Source organism: Sciurus carolinensis, chromosome 3 (genome assembly GCF_902686445.1).
Source record: "Sciurus carolinensis chromosome 3, mSciCar1.2, whole genome shotgun sequence".
NCBI classification, from domain to species: Eukaryota; Metazoa; Chordata; class Mammalia; order Rodentia; family Sciuridae; genus Sciurus; species Sciurus carolinensis.
This window is the reverse complement of record NC_062215.1, coordinates 176,912,688-176,929,210: the sequence shown is the minus strand read 5'-3', so window position 1 is coordinate 176,929,210 and position 16,523 is coordinate 176,912,688. Positions and strand designations below refer to the sequence as shown.

At 37.7% G+C, this 16,523-nt stretch overlaps 1 protein-coding gene across 7 annotated transcripts in view; it reads left to right on the top strand.

Annotated features, from left to right (window-relative positions):
- Positions 1 to 16,523, top strand: part of Usp40 (ubiquitin specific peptidase 40) — an 80,210-nt gene that overhangs the window by 33,881 nt on the left and 29,806 nt on the right. For 6 of the 7 annotated variants that reach the window (XR_007107828.1, XM_047546357.1, XM_047546360.1 and 3 more), the window contains 5 exons: positions 8,595 to 8,679; positions 9,644 to 9,714; positions 10,940 to 11,262; positions 13,385 to 13,508; positions 15,043 to 15,100. Coding sequence is in view for 5 of the 7 variants with exons in the window: in XM_047546357.1 (XP_047402313.1) it covers positions 8,595 to 8,679; positions 9,644 to 9,714; positions 10,940 to 11,262; positions 13,385 to 13,508; positions 15,043 to 15,100 (661 nt within the window). In the remaining 2 variants the exon portion in view is untranslated. Of the gene's footprint in view, positions 1 to 8,594; positions 8,680 to 9,643; positions 9,715 to 10,939; positions 11,263 to 13,384; positions 13,509 to 15,042; positions 15,101 to 16,523 lie in introns of those variants that run through there. The other variant, XM_047546362.1, reaches the window with a different exon arrangement.

The window sequence follows — 16,523 nt, the reverse complement described above, 5'->3', positions numbered from 1 at the left end:
TCGAGGACAATGTTGAATAGAAGTGGTGAAAGAGGATATCCCTATCCCTGTCTTGTTCTCGTTTTTAAAGGGAATGGTTTCAGTATTTCTCCATCAAGAATGATGTTGGCCATGGGCTTAGCATAAATAGCCTTTACAATGCTCAGGTATGTTCCTACTATCTCTATTTTTTCTAGTGTTTTGAGCACAAAGGGGTGTTGTATTTTGTCGAACATTTTTTCTGCATCAATTGAAATAACTATGATTCTTATCCTTAAGTCTATTGACATGATAGATTACGTTTTTTGATGTACTGATGTTAAACCATCCTTGCATTCCAGGGATGAACCCCACTTGATTGTGGTGTACGATTTTCTTAATATGCTTTTGGATACGGTTTCCCAATATTTTGTTAAGGATCTTTGCGTCTATATTCATCAAGGATATTGGTCTAAAATTTTCTTTCCCTGATGTGTCTTTTCCTGGTTTGGGTATGAGGGTGGTATTAGCTTCATAGAATGAGTTTGGTAGGGTACCCTCTTTTTCTATTTCCTGGAATTCTTTGAGAAGTATCAGAATGAGATCTTTTTTGAAGGTGTTGTAGAACTCAGCTGAGAATCCATCTGTTCCTGGGCTTTTCTTGGATGGTAGGTTTTTAACGGCTTCTTTTTAACGGCTTGATATTGATCTGTTTAAATTGTGTATGTCCTCCTGGTTCAGTTTGGGAGGAGCATATGTCTCTAGAAATTTGTCAATATCTTCAGTAGATTCTGTTTTGTTGGAATACAGATTTTCAAAGTAACTTCTAATTATGTTCTATATCTCAGTGGTGTCTACTGTGATATTTCCTTTTTTATCACGAATTTTAGTAATTTGAGTTTTCTCTCTTCTTCTCTTTGTTATTGTGGCTAAGGATTTGTCTATTTTGTTTACTTTCTCAAAGAACCAACTTTTTGTTGTGTCAATTTTTTGAATTGTTTCTTTTGTTTCAATTTCATTGATTTCATCTCTGATTTTAATTATTTTCTGTCTTCTACTACTTTTGCTGTTCTTCTGTTCTTCTTTTTCTAGGGCTTTGAGCTGTAATGTTAGGTCATTTAGTTGTTGACTTTTCATTCTTTTCTGGAATGCGCTCCATGCAATGAATTTTCCTCTTATTACTGCTTTCATGGTGTCCCAGATATTTTGATATGTTGTACCATCATTCTCATTGACCTCTAAGAATTTTTTTATCTCCTCCCTGATGTTTTGTGTTATCCATGTTTCATTCAATAGCATATTATTTAGTCTCCAGGTGTTGGCGTAATTTGTGTTTTTTATTTTGTCATTGATTTCTACTCTCAGTCCATTATGATCTGATAGAACACAAGGCAGTATCTCTATTTTTTTTGCATTTCCTAAGGGCTGCTTTGTGGCATAACATATGGTCTATTTTTGAGAAGGTTCCATGTGCTGCTGAGAAGAAAGTGAATCCACTCATTGATGGATGGAATATTCTATATATGTCTATTAAGTCTAGGTTATTGATCGTGTTATTGAGTTCTATGGTTTCTTTGTTTGATTTTTGTTTGGAAGATCTATCTAGTGGTGACAGTGGTGCATTAAAGTCACCCAGAATTATTGTGTTGTGGTCTATGTGATTCCTTGAGAAGGATTTGTTTGATGTATAGGGATGCACCATTGTTTGGGGCATAAATATTTACTATCATTATGTCTTCCTGATTTATGGTTCCCTTAAGCAGTATGAAATGTCCTTCTTTATATTTATCCCTTCTGACTAGCTTTGACTTGAAGTCCATTTTATCTGATATAAGGATGGAAACCCCCGCTTTTTTACTGAGCCCATGTGCGTGGTAGGTTTTTTTCCCATCCTTTCACCTTTAGTCTGTGGATGTCTTTTTCTATGAGATGAGTCTCTTGCAGGCAGCATATTGTTGGGTCTTTCTTTTTAATCCATTCTGCCAGTCTGTGTCTTTTGAGTGATGAGTTTAAGCCATTAACTTTCAGGATTATTATTGAGATATGATTTGTATTCCCAGTCATTTGGCTTATTTTCGGTTTTTAAGTGGCTTGGTTTCTCCTTTGAGTGGTTTTTCCCTAAGGTAGTTCCTCCCTTTGCTGACCTCCATTGTTGTTTTTCATTTCCTCCTCATGGAATATTTTGTTGAGAACATTCTGTAGCGCAGGCTTTCTATTTGTAAATTCTTTTAACTTTTGTTTATCATGGAAGGATTTTATTTCATCTTCAAATCTGAAGGTTAGTTTTGCTGGGTATAGGATTCTTGGTTGGCAACCATGTTCTTTCAGAGCTTGAAATATGTTGTTCCAGGCCCTTCTAACTTTTAATGTCTGGGTTGAGAAGTCGGCTGCTATTCGTATTGGTCTCCCCCTATATGTAATCTGATGCTTTTCTGTCACAGCCTTCAAAATCCTATCTTTATTTTGAATGTTAGGCATTTTCATTATAATGTGCCGTGGTGTGGATCTGTTGTGATTTTGTCCATTTGGTGTTCTGTAAGCCTCTTGTATTTGATTTTCCATTTCATTCTTCAGGCTTGGGAAATTTTCTGATATTATTTCATTGAATAGGTTGTTCATTCTTTTGGTTTGTATCTCTGTGCCTTCCTCAGTCCCAATAATTCTTAAATTTGATCTTTTCATGATGTCCCATAGTTCTTGGAGATTCTGTTCATGATTTCTTACCATCTTCTCTGTTTGGGCAACTTTATTTTCAAGATTAAATATTTTGTCTTCATTGTCTGAGGTTCTGTCTTCCAAGTGGTCTAGTCTTTTGTGATGCTTTCCATTGAGTTTTTTATTTGGTTTATTGTTTCCTTCATTTCAAGGATTCCTGTTTGGGTTTTTTTTTGAGAATCTCTATCTCTTTGTTGAAATGATCTTTTACTTCCTGCAGTTGCTCTTTCAACTGCTTATTGGTATTATCATTCATTGCCTGCATTTGCTCTCTTATCTCATCCTTTGCTTCACGAATCATCTTAATCATGTATAATCTAAAGTCCTTTTCTGACATTTCTTCTAATATACTGTCATTCTATTACTATATCATTCTATTACTATAGAATCTAGATTTGTTTGGATCATTTTCTTCCCTTGTTTTTTCATGTTGTTCATGTATCTTCTCCTCTAGCAGTGCAGATCTGGGGTATTACAGATTTCCCCCTATAGGCTTATAGTGGCCCTATAGGTTTCTAAAACCCTTTCTTTAAGGGGAAATCAATATTAGCAGTGCCCAATTCAGACACTATGCAATCCTAGACCAAATAGCCCCTATGAGGACAATAACAAAGTTGTCATAATAAGCAGAATGAGTTCAGATATTATCTTCAATAAAACAAACAGATTTGCCATAAGGTCTGCAGTTTCTAATGAGGACAAAGAGGATGTAGAGGGATGTAGAATGTGGCTGTTAATGGGATAAGAAAAGAATATACATAAGTTCTAGATAATAGAAAGGGTGAGAGTGTAATCAAAAGAAATTGGACGTTAGCATGCAAAAACGGGAGAAAGAGACTGAGGGAACAGGTAAACAAAAGGAAAAGAGAGCAAGAAAAGTAAAGAAATAAAAACTTAAATTTTTTTCTATAAGGAGAAAAAAGAAAATCTACAGTATAACGGTCATATAGTAATGAAACCTTCCAGTGTTCAGAAGCCTGATGCATGAGAGGTACCTGAAAATGAGCTTCAAGCCTGCAGCAGGTGTCTCAGGAGGGATTTGCCCCACCTAAAGATCGGATCTCTGGCTTCCAGGATTATCCAAGATGGCCGCTCTGGCTTCCAAATGTGTTGGCAAATGGGGAGCTGCAGCTCAGGTTGAGGACGTGGTCAGCTGGAGGTCCTGGCGGCGGGGTGAGGTTGGTCAGGAAGGGGTCTTGGAGGTCCGGTGTGTTTGGTGTGGTTGGGGGATCCTGGAGGCCGGGTGCAATTAGTCTTCTGGGGTCCCGGTGATAGGGTGCAGTCAGTTGGTCTGGGGGTCCTGGCGGCAGGGAGCAGTCAGTTGATGTGAGGGCCCCAAAGGCAGGGAGTGATCGATTGGTCTGAGGGATCCTGGCGATGGGGCTCAGTCAGTCCGGCCCGGGGTCCTATGGGGCCTGGCTGTTGTCTCAAAATGGCGGCAGCCACGTGTAATCAAGCCTGCAGGTACTGTGACAGAGAACTTCCAGGCAACAGCAGGCAGCTGGTGCTCTACTGGCGGTCAGTGATCAGTTTGCTGACTTTTGTCGGACGATCGCGAGGTGTACCTCATGCGTTGGGTAATGGATAGGAGTAAGGCAGGCAATGGACAGGCGAGAGGCAGGCAAATGGTGGATGATAGGCGCCTGAAAGTGAGCAATCTGCACTCAAAAAAGGCGTCGATATGCTGGCAGACTGCAGGTCATCACAGCAGACAAATGGGGTAAACACCAGAGAATCGATATGCAGCAAAAACTGCCTCACCAAGAAACAGATATCCTCTGCTTGAAACCGGAGTTATGGAGCGACAAGGAACACAGCCTCCCTCTAGTCCGCCATCTTGGATCCCCACACTGTCTTTTAATATGTTTTTATATGCAATTTGCTAAAATTTTGTTAAGAATTTTTGCATCTATGTTCATTAGGGATATTGGTCTGAAGTTTTCTTTCTTCAGTGTGTCTTTGTCAGGTTTTGGTATCAGGGTGATACTAGCTTCATAGAATGAGTCTGAAAAGGTTCCCTCTTTTTCTATTTCATGGAATACTTTGAGGAGTATTGGAATGAGTTCTTCTTTGAAGGTCTTGTAGAACTCAACTGAGAATCCATCTGGTCCTGGACTTTTCTTGGTTGATGGGCTTTTGATGACTTCTTCTATTTCATGGCTTGAAACTGATCTGTTTAAATTATGTATATCTTCCAGATTCAGTTTGGGTGCATCATATGTCTCTAGAAACCTGTTGATGTCTTTGCAATTTTCTATTTTGTTGGAGTATATATTTTCAAAATATATTTTGTTTTGTATTTCAATAGTGTCTGTCATGATATTTCCTTATTCATCACAAATTTTAGTAATTTGAGTTTTCTCTCTCCTCTTCATTAGTGTGGCTAAGGGTTTATCAATTTTATTTATTTTTTCAAAGAACTAATTTATCTTGTCAATTTTTTTGATTGTTTCTTTTGTTTCAATTTCATTGATTTCAGCTCTGATTTTAACTATTTCCTGTCTTCTACTTTTGGTGTTGATCTGTTCTTCTTTTTCTAGGGCTTTGAGCTCTAATGTTAGGTCGTTTATTTGTTGACTTTTTCTTCTTTTATTGAATGCACTCCATGCAATAAATTTCCTCTTTATACTGCTTTCATAGCATCCCAGAGATTTTGATATGTTGTATTGTTGTTCTTGGTTACCTCTAAGAATTTTTTTACGTCCCTCCTAATATCTTCTGTTATCCATTCATCATTCAGTAATGTATTATTTAGTCTCCAGGTGTTGGAATAGTTTCTGTTTTTTATTTTATCATTGATTTCTAATTTCATTCCATTATGATCTGATAGAACACAAGGTTATTTTTTGTATTTACTAATAATAGCTTTGTGGCATAACATGGTCTGTATTAGAGAAGGTTCCATGTGCTGCTGAGAAGAAAGTGTGTTTGCTTGTTGATGGTGGAATATGTTCTGTATATGTCTATTAAGTCTAAATTATTGATTGTGTTATTGAGTTCTATGGTTTCTGTGTTCAATTTTTGTTTGGAAGATCTGTCCAGTGGTGAGAGAGATAATGTTAAAGTCACCTAATATTATTGTGTTGTGTTCTATTTGGTTCCTGGAATTGAGAAGGATTTGTTTGACATACATAGATACACCATTGTTTGGGGCATAAATATTTATGATTGTTATGTCTTGCTGATTTATGCTTTCCTTAAGCAGTATGAAATGTCCTTCTTTATCCCTTCTGACTAACTTTGACTTGAAGTTCACTTTATCTGATATGAGGATGGAAACCCCCACTTTTTTACTGAGTCCATGTGTATGGTATGTTTTTCCCCATTCTTTCACCTTTAGTCTGTGGGTATCTTTTTCTTTGAGATGAGTCTTTTGAAGGCAGCATATTGTTGGATCTTTCTTTTTAATCCGTTCTGCCAGTCTATGTCTTTTGATTGATGAGTTTAGGCCATTAACTTTCAGGGTTATTATTGAGATATGACTTGTATTCCAGTCATTTTGGCTTATTTTTGGTTTTTAATTTGACTAGGTTTCTCCTTTAACTTGCTTTTCCTTTACGATAGTTTCTCCCTTTGCTAACTTACATTGTTGTTTTTCATTTCTTCCTCATGGAATATTTTGTTGAGAATATTCTGTAACGCAGGCTTTCTTTTTGTAAATTCTTTTAGCTTTTGTTTATCATGGAAAGATTTTATTTTGTCATCAAATCTGAAGGTTAGTTTTGCTGGGTATAAGATTCTTGGTTGGCATCCATTTTCTTTCAGAGCTTGAAATATGTTGTTCCAGGCCCTTCTAGCTTTTATGGTCTGGGCTGAGAAATCTGATATCCATGTTGGTTTCCCCCAATATGTAATCTGATGCTTTTCTATCACAACCTTTAAAATTCTATCTTTATTTTGTATGTTAGGTATTTTCATTATAATGTGCTTTGGTGTGGATCTGTTGTAATTTTGTACATTTGGTGTCCTATAAGCCTCTCGTTTTTGACTTTCCATTTCATTCTTCAGATTTGGGAAATTTTCTGATATTTCATTGAATAGGTTGTTCATTCCTTTGGTTTATATCTCTGTGCCTTCCTCCATCCCAATAATACTTACATTTGGACTTTTTATGATATCCCATAATTTTTGGAGGTTCCATTCATGATTTCTTACCATCTTTTCTGTTTGGTCAACTTTGATGTCAAGATTAAAATTATTTGTCTCCTTTGTGTGACTTCCAAATGATCTATTCTGTTGGCGATGCTTTCTGTTGAATTTTTAATTTGATTTATTGTTTCCTTCATTTTAAGGATTTCTGTTTTGTTTTCAGAATCTCTATCTCTTAATTGAAATGATCTTTTTCTTCCTGCATTTGCTCTTTTAACTATTTATTGGTGCAATCATTCGTTGCCTGCATTTTCTCTGTTATCTCATCCTTTGCTTCTCAGATCATTTTTATTAGGTACACTCTGAACTCCCTTTTCTGACATTTCTTCTACCATGCGGTCATTGGATTCTGTTGATATAGCATCTAGGTTTGTTTGGGACCCTTTCTTCCCTTGCTTTTTCATGTTTTTTTGTGTATCTTTCCCTCTAGCAGTGAAGATCCAAGGTATTGCAGATTCCCCCCATAAGCTTATTGTGACCCTGCAGGCTTCCAATATCTCACCTTAAAGTGGGAGATCAATACTAGCAGCACACAATACAAACAATATGCATCCTTAACCCAAATAGTCCTATTAAGATAGTAACAGTATTGTCTTTATAAACAGAGATGATGAGTTTGATTATTATCTACAGCATAAATAATAGGTTTGCAATAATGACCATAATTTCTAATGGTGGACAAAGAGGATGGGGAGGGATGTAGGATATAACATTAATGAGATAAGAAGTGAGTCTAAAGAGGTACTACATCATAGGAATAGTAAAAGCAGAATTAAAAGAAATTGGTTGTTAGCATGAGAAAAGGGAGAAAGAGTCTCCAAGGAAATATATAGATAAGAAGAAAATAGAGTAAAAATAATAAAGAAAAAAGAAAAGTAGGAATAATAATAAGTATAATAGGAATAATTGTAATAATGCTACTAATAAAAAAATTCTACAATAACACTATACTGTTCAAACGTCCTAGTCTTCAGTAACCTGATGCCTGAGAGATACTTGATAATGTGGTATCCCAAGAAGAGAGCTGCCCGACTAGGGATGGTGGCCTCCAGGTCGGGAATAATCCATGATTATGGGCAGAGGCGACCCCGCCTATCGGTAGATGGTCAGCCACAGCAGGAGCGCTGGGGTGGGGCGGCGCTGGGCAGGCTTACAGTGCTGGAGCCAGGCTGCTGAGCCAGTCCCTGTTTATCAATTCTTGATTTCACTTTTTGTACTTTAGGAGTCTTGTTAAGGAAGTCAGATCCTAAGCCAACATAATTTAGGTTTTATTTTGAGACAGGGTCTTGCTAACTTGCGGAGGCTGACCTTGAACTTATGATTTTCTTGTCTCAGCTTCCCAAATCTCTAAGATGACAGTTGTGTACCACCAAGCTGGGCCTTCCTCTTTGGTGTAACTAGAGTGTAAGAATTTGTGTGGACTGGAATCAGTACCAATGAAACAAAACAGGGTGGCTCTTTGGGGCAGTAATTCCTAGGCTGGCCCACAGAGGAGTTTGCTTTCTGATAAAAATCATTTTCACATAAATATAACCATTTGGATGTGTTTGTATCCTTAGTGTATGCCAGCACTCTTCAGTCAAGAATGGAAGAGAGTAGCCGTCTTTAGATTTGACTACTTTAATGAGAATATTGTCTTATTTCCACATTTTTGGTGTTGGGTAGGGATGGGAATGTTCATCTCTTTGTTTTCTATGTAAGTTAGCACAGTGCTGTTCTTATTAAACCTGGAAATAATTTAATATGTTACTTTTCCTTTTTCTCCTCTTCAGCTATTAGAATTTTGGGAAGGAGACATGATTCTTAGTATAGCAAAGCATGTACCAGCAGGACTTCACATTTATCAAACACTTGATGGTAAGATATTTATGAAAACACAACAACTAATTTTATCTATTTATATTTTTGTGGGATTCACCTGTGATTTCCTCTTTGCTAGTATTTCCCTCACCTGCTTCTTTCATAACTACACAACTAATCATCACACTATATAACTTTCAAAAAGAAATAATCTAATTTATAAGTATGTAATTTATGTATGTGGGCTAACAGAAGTAAGCCCACCTTTCTAAAAATGTTTTTTAAATGCCTTAGTATTTTTTAAATATTACCACAAATGATCGAACAAAATGGTTTGAAACCATTTGAATTGTATTTACATGACTTGATTTTCTACCTTACTCAGCTTCAGATTTTATAGCAAAACAAAAGTGCTTTGAGAGTTTATAAGTATGTATTTCCGGAGCTAGGGATGTGGCTCAGTGGTAGAGCGCTTGCTTAGCATGTGTGAGGCACTGGGTTCGAATCTCAGTACCACATAAAAATGAATAAATAAAATAAAGGTATTGTGTCCAATTACAACTAAAAAAATTTTTTTAAAGTATGTATTTGTTTTAAATAACATAATGATAATAGTTGTAACAGTAACATTTATTTTGGACTTCTCACTATACCAAATCTTGTGATAATAGTTTTATGTTCATTTTTCTTTTGGTTTTCACAAACTTCTTTTACCCTCATTTCATAAATGAAAAAACTGAAGCTGAGAGGAGTGAGGCCCACAGGATCCGACAACAGTTGGTGGAGCTGGGGCCGCTCGCTGCCCACACCTGACTCCTGTTCAGCTCCTGCTGCGTCACTGTGCACCGCAGTGCAGTCGGCCGCTGTACTGGCTTGTCCTGCCCCATACTCACAAAGTGATGTAACAGTGTTTTAAAGTAAAAATAAAAATGTTATTATGCTAAGTATTTATGTGTTCAGCTCTGTCCTTAGCTAAATTGTTTCTGATGATCATGATTAATGGTCTCACTGCTCTTTCTAGGAGATGAACTGACACTGTGTGAAGTTGACATTGCTGATGGGGAAGACATCTTTGTATGGAATGGAATGGAGGTAAAAAACAGTTACCGAAAAAATATTCATGATGATTTTGGATTTTTAAAAGTCATTGTAATGAAATTTTATCCAGTATATATGAAGGCAATTAGACATTAGAAGACTGCTGAAGTGTCCCATACATCTTGGTCCAATCAGTGGTAGTTGCATGTCAAAGAGAGACTTACTGCTGGACTCAGTGTTGCACTCCTGTAACCCCAGCAGCTCAGGAGGCTGAGGCAGGAGGATTGGGAGTTCAAAGTCAACCTCAGCAAAAGTGAGGTGCTATAAGCCAATCCCAAAAAACCAAAGGCCAAATGTTTTCCCTGATAAGTGGAAAATGATATATAATGGGGGTGGAGGGTTGGGGAGGGAGAGAAGAATGGGGAAACTTAAGATTATGTAGAAGGAAATGAGAGGGAGGGGGGTATAAAAAATGGTGGAATGAGACAGACATCATTACCCTATGTACATGTTTGATTACACGAATGGTATGAGTCTACATCGTGTATAACCATAGAAACGAATGTACCCCATTTGTGTACAATGAATCAAATGCAGTCTATAAAAATGAAAAGATAAATAAATAGAAAAATAAAAGTGAGGCCCTTAACAACTGAATGAGACCCTGTGTCTAAGTAAAATATAAAATATGGCTAGGGTGTGACCCAGTGGTTGAGTGCCCCTGAATTCAATCCCTGATTACACATATGCAAAGAAGAGAGAGAGAGAGATTGAGACTTCCGTTGTGCCAAGCTGTGTGTCACATGATGGATATGGAGGTCAGTCAGCTTCCTTCCAGCATTCACAGTGTGAAGAGCACTATAAATGCTATAGTTGGGAGTGTGCCTAGCGCCTGCTGGTGTCAGAGGGCTTGGACAGCTCCGTTGAGTTAGGGAATGGTGGAGCCTTGGTTGAGGAGAGTGAGCTTCCTGTCTCAGAAGACCCATCCCTGGGCCTTCTGTATTTCCAAGGCCTCCTCACCCCCATTGATAACTCATAAACCTCTACTCTAATCCAGATTGCTCTCCCAAGAAAGAAAATATGGATATGAGACACTTCCAGACAAAGTCTTAAGTTGTTACTCTGATACTTAAAAAACATTTTTGAAAATTGAAAATTTTATTTTACTTGGGAAAAGGTGAGGTTTTTGTTTTTGTTTTTTACAAGAGTAGTCTTTTACTTGTGATGATGTTAATTCGGCAGTATGCACTATGCCAGGGTTGTTCTGATGCTGTTGCAGGTTGGAGGAGTGCAGATTGAGACTGGGATAGGCTGCGAGCCTCTGCTGCTCAACGTGCTTCATTGGGAGTCAAGTGGTGAAGGCACAACCCAAGGGCGAGTGATAGAATCGCCGCATGTCTTTCCCGCTAACGCAGAAGTGGGCACTGTGTTCACAGCTGCACCCACCCCAGCAGGCATGGTGCTTGTGAACAGAGCCAGGTCTGCAGGTGAAGAGAGCTGGACTGCCATTCCCCAGGCAGACATGAAGACGACGTTCAGAGAGCAGGGGCTCAGGGACGGAAGCTCCATTCTGATTCAGCCTTCTCACAATGAGGAGAGCAGGTAAAAGATGAAAAGGGAGGGTTTTCTAAGTTACTTTAATGATAGTATCATCCAGTAGAACTCTAAAGCTTTATTTTAATGATAAGAGTTAAATGTTTATTTCTAGACTTATTCTAAATATTGTGTATTGGAATGTTTTATGTTATGCAACTTAAAGGGGAAAAAATGTTGAAAAGTGATTTTTTGATAAATGTGGTAACAAAATAATATAGGTATTACTGGTCCTGTAGACTATATGTGGTCTAAATTAGCTGGATATAAGGTAACATCTTATTAAGTGAATTCTGACTAAGTTATAAAACTGAAGGCATGTTCTCACAGAAAATTCCTGAAATTCTATGTGAAAAAGGTATTAAGAGTATGGCTAAATTTGTTTAGATATTTTGGGTTTTGTCTCTTGCTGTTGTTGTTGTTTTGTTTTTTGGTGCTACATCTGGAAGCCAGGGCCTCACCCACATTCTAGGCAAGCAAGCAGTCAGCCACTAAGCTGTACCCCTAGCCCTGGATATTTTTTCATGAGAGACCCATAAGGCAATTCAGTTTTTCCTTATCATCCTTTTATAACCCTAAAGAGCCTCTCAGCTGCGCAGATAGGGAAGTTAGTTAGGGAGTTACCCCTGAAGCCCAGTGGTCATTGTGGGCAGCACAAAAGCACCATGCCACTCCTCTTACCCACCTGTGTGCCCATACACTTCTGTGGTCAGTGTGTCATGTGAGCAGAGCACTGTGGGCTGAGTGTGTTATATGACATTTATCACTGTGACTCTTCCAGAAGGTGTTTTGCAGACATGTGTTTGCCCACCTTGTTCGTAGGAAAGTTTCATCATTTATAAAGGTACTGTGCATCCCTTAGGACCTAGGGAATGAAGAAGGGGGCACAGGAGACCTGAAGCAGCAGCCCCATGCAGTGTCAGCCACTGTCGGCCTCTAGCACTTTCCTTTTCTTATGAACTCGGATCACTGTTCTGAGGTTTCTATCCTTTCAGCATGGTGATTATTTTATAGTTACATCCTGCTTTCTCCTCTCCCCGATGTTTGTAGACGTCTTGTAAACCTCACTTGATGGCTACCTAATAATCTTTGTGTGCCTAAGAAACGGCACACTTTACCTGTCTGTGCCCCTGATGAGGCCCACAACATAGGAGTGAGGGCAGGGACTCGAAAGCCAGCTGCCTGGGTTTCTTCCCAGCTTTTCTATTACCACCAGTAGCCTTGGGCAAGTAATTTCATCTCTCTCTCTCTTTGTTCAGTTTCATGGAGTTAATAATTAGTGAGAGCTTCTTAGTCATAAGGATTGAGATAATTAAGTCCTCAGACTGTTCGCACCTAGTGCTAAATGGTTTTAGTTAACATCTGCAGCAGCAGCAGCAGGAGCCACAGAGCATCCAGTTTTCTGCTTTTAAGGTAATCTTACAGGGAACATCTTGTGTGTCAATCTTTGTTATATTTAGGGTTGTTAACTTGAGGTGGAGTTCCAGGATGGAATAATCAAAATAAAGGTTAGAGTTGTGTTTTAGAGCTCTGATAAAATCCCCAAAAAGGATTTCTACTAGCCCATTTTTTCTTCTGGCTGTAGGCAAACTCATTAGAATATAATACTGTACTGCCAACTGCTAATATAACAAAAAATGAAACTGTAGAATGAAAATACAAATATACAATGTATGTGATGCATGTAACACCCCTCTGTTGTGGCACTTTTGTTCAGTGGCACTTTTATTCTGCTCACTTGTATGTGGCTGCCCTGTTATAGTTAAATCCCAGGGCGTGGGCCTTGGCACTCTTAAAACTCCCCAGGGATTTCAGGATGTAGGTAAGAGTGCACAACTGATTGCTCACTTCTAACAGTTCCCCTTGAAAACTGTGGCACAGGTTATTTGCATAAGTTAGAGTGTTTGAAAGTCATAAGAGTATGAACTGAATGGATCACTGCCTAACATCACTCTAGGAAGAGCTAACTTTTATAGAGACAACTCAGTAAAATATGATCATCTTTCACTAATCACTTTAAGGCATACATGCAGAGTTTTGTAAATGGTCCCTAAAGAAAAGCATTAATTTTCTGATCCTTAAAAGTGCCATATAAAGACACATTTTTAATGTCTTTTAACTTCACCTACAGTCTGTTGCCCAAACAAGGGAAGTGGATAAATGGTATGCATGAGATCCACTGGATCCAAGTTAAAAATTTATGCCAGTTAGAATCTGAAGAGAAGCAAGTTGAAATATCAGCAACTATTCACACAGTAAGTAGATCATCATTAAAATTTGACTGATAATTTTTCAGTTAACAGAATTTTTATTTAGAAAGCATTGTTTAAAATTTCAGAACAGTGGTCTCGATAGACTTCTGAATTTTTTTTTTTTTTTTTTTTTTGGTGGGGAATTGGGGTCAGGTACCCGGGATTGAACTCAGGGGCACTCAGTCACCGAACCACACCCCCAGGCCTGTTTTGTGTTTTATTTAGAGACAGGGTCTCACTGAGTTGCTTAGTGCCTAACCGTAGCTGAGGCTGGCTTTGAACTCTCGATCTTCCTGCCTCAACTCTGAAGCGTGCAGCACCACACCTGGCAGACTTCTAAATCTTAAGAAATCAGTTTTTTTATTTAACACTTGATTATTGCCTATCTGTACTAGCCATAGACCTATTTCAAGGAAACATATGCCCGCCCCCCCTTTTTTTCTTCCCAACTCCAGAGGCTAAAATTAGAATGTAGGAATTGCCTATATAGTTAGTTCATGGAATCTCTAGTTTTGATAAATACAAAATGCTGTTCTCAAGGGTCTTTTCTGTATTTTTTAAAATCGGGTAGATACATTTGTAGATGTGTATGTGTGCTTTGTTTTTGTGTTGTGAGTTTTTGTCTTTATCTTAAATTGTTCTACCTTATACTCTGTGCTCTATGTAAAGTCAACTACTCTTAAAAGGAATTACCTCCAGTTTTCCTTTGAAGAAGATGATACTGATTCCTTTAAACATTATCTTTAGGAAACATATTTTTATGCTTATGTAGTCCCAGTATAGTTTTTTTTTTCTGTAACAAGTTAAAAGAAACTTACTAGAATATTGTTTTCTTTTATATCAATATTGTAATTTCTTAAGGTATATTGTTGATACAATAGAAAGGACAGTACAAGACCAGGGTACTAACACTCAGCAGACTAGTCCCTGGCCCCAAGTTGGAGACTTTGGTGAAGTCCTTTATTACTTCAGTCAGTATCTTCTTGACCCCATGTCAGATACTGGTGGAAAAGTTAGAGTAGAAGATCCCTGACATCAATTTTACCACTAAACTTCCAACATTTTATGGTCTAGAGGAAATTAGCCTAAACTAGGTATTGTGCATTTTTACATCATTCATGCTTCTTGGCCCTAGATATGTTGTCCTAACGTAGAGGAATGTGATGTTGCCTGTAGGTTTTTTGCTTTTATCAGAAAGGTGAGTGGTTTATCAGCTTCCTGCTTTCCAGCTACAACCGTTTCTTTAGGTCCTTTTTGTCCCAGTTAGCCCCAGTTTGGTAAAAACTATTAAGATCTATTCTGATTAAAAGGAATTAATTTTTTAAAATTAAAAAAAAAAAAAGATCTGTTCTGAACTTCAGCTTTTGATCTTATAGAAGAATTTCAGAGATGGGGAAAAAACTTTTTTCGAGTTGGCAGAACAAGTGCCAGGTGGTTCATGTCTCAGTTGATCTAGGTGTGCACACACTGCTGGGCTTCATTTTCATCTCCCTCTATGCAACTTATACACAGTCATTAGTTTATTTCTCTATTTTAGGTGGTGTTTGATATTCGAATTAAAGCCATAAAGGAATTAAAATTAATGAAGGAACTAGGTAATCATTTACATTTGCTTTCGGTTTTTGGTTTAATTTAGTTTTGGTTTTTTGTTGAAAAAATATGGGAAAGTACAAAAATAATTTAGAAAAACCTCATGCACCTACCACCCAAAATGGACAAATGTTAACATCTTGTCATATGTTTTGTTTTTGTTTGAAACATTATAAAATCCTCTGTGTTCTCCTTCTCAGATGTATTTTTCTTCCCTTCCCAGATGCAGCGAGTATATTTGATTTGGGTGTGTATAGAGAGCATTTATACCTATCATACTATACATTATAAATACCTATGTGTGTATACATATAGATAGATTCTGTCATACTAAAAATAACATTCTGCAAACTTAATATTCACTCTGCATCAGGTTTAATGACTTTATTGAGATAGACAAAAAAAATTCACTTTTTTTTTTTTATGTGTGTGGTAGTAGGAATTGAACCCAGGGACACTCTACTCCAGCCTTTTGTTTTTTTTTGTTTTTTTTTTTTTTTAAGATAGTGTCTTACTAAGTTGCTGAGGCTAGCCTCAAACTCATGGTCCTTCTACCTCAGCCTCCAAAGTTGCTGGGATTAGAGGCATACACTGCTGTGCCTAGCTAAAATTCACTCATCTTATGTGTAATTCAGAAATTATCAGTAAATGTATGGACTTGAACACCATTCAGTTTTAAAACATTTCTGTCACTCCAAAAAAGATCTCTTACACCCATTTGTATTCTGAGCCCATGTCCAGTGATAAACCCACTTTCCATCTCTATGGACTTGATTTTCTGGACATTTCATACAAATAGAACCATATGATCTTGGTGTGTGATTTCTTTTACTTACTATGCTGTTTTTGAAGTTTGCACATTATTTAGCATTTATAAATAGTTTGTTTCTTTTTATTGCTGACTAGTAGTCAACTGTATGGACATACCACATTTTATTTGTTTATTCACCAGTTGATGGGCGTTTGGAATACTGCTGTAAACATTTGCATGTAAATCTTTGGACATTTATTTTCAGTTCTCTCAGGTAGATGCACAGGATTAGAATGGCTGGGAAATTCATGTCTACCTTTGTAAGACACAGGACACAGCCGGATGGTTTTCCAAAGTGACTGAACCTGTTCATTCCCACCAGCAGTGTGTCAGTATTGCTGTTTCTCCACACCCTTGCCAATATTCATAGTTATCTTTTTATCATAGCCATTCTAGTGAATGGGAAGAACAAGTAAAACACACTTTAACCAAGACAAATGTCCATAACCAAAAACTGGCCACAACCCAGATGTGCATGGGCAGGTGGCTAGATGGGCAAATTGTGGTATGTCCAGTCAGTGGGATGCTGCTCATCTCTGCAAAGCAGCAGACTACAAGTTCTGCCCCGTGCAGAATCCCTGTGGATCTCCAGTCATTACGTGAAAAAACATAGACAT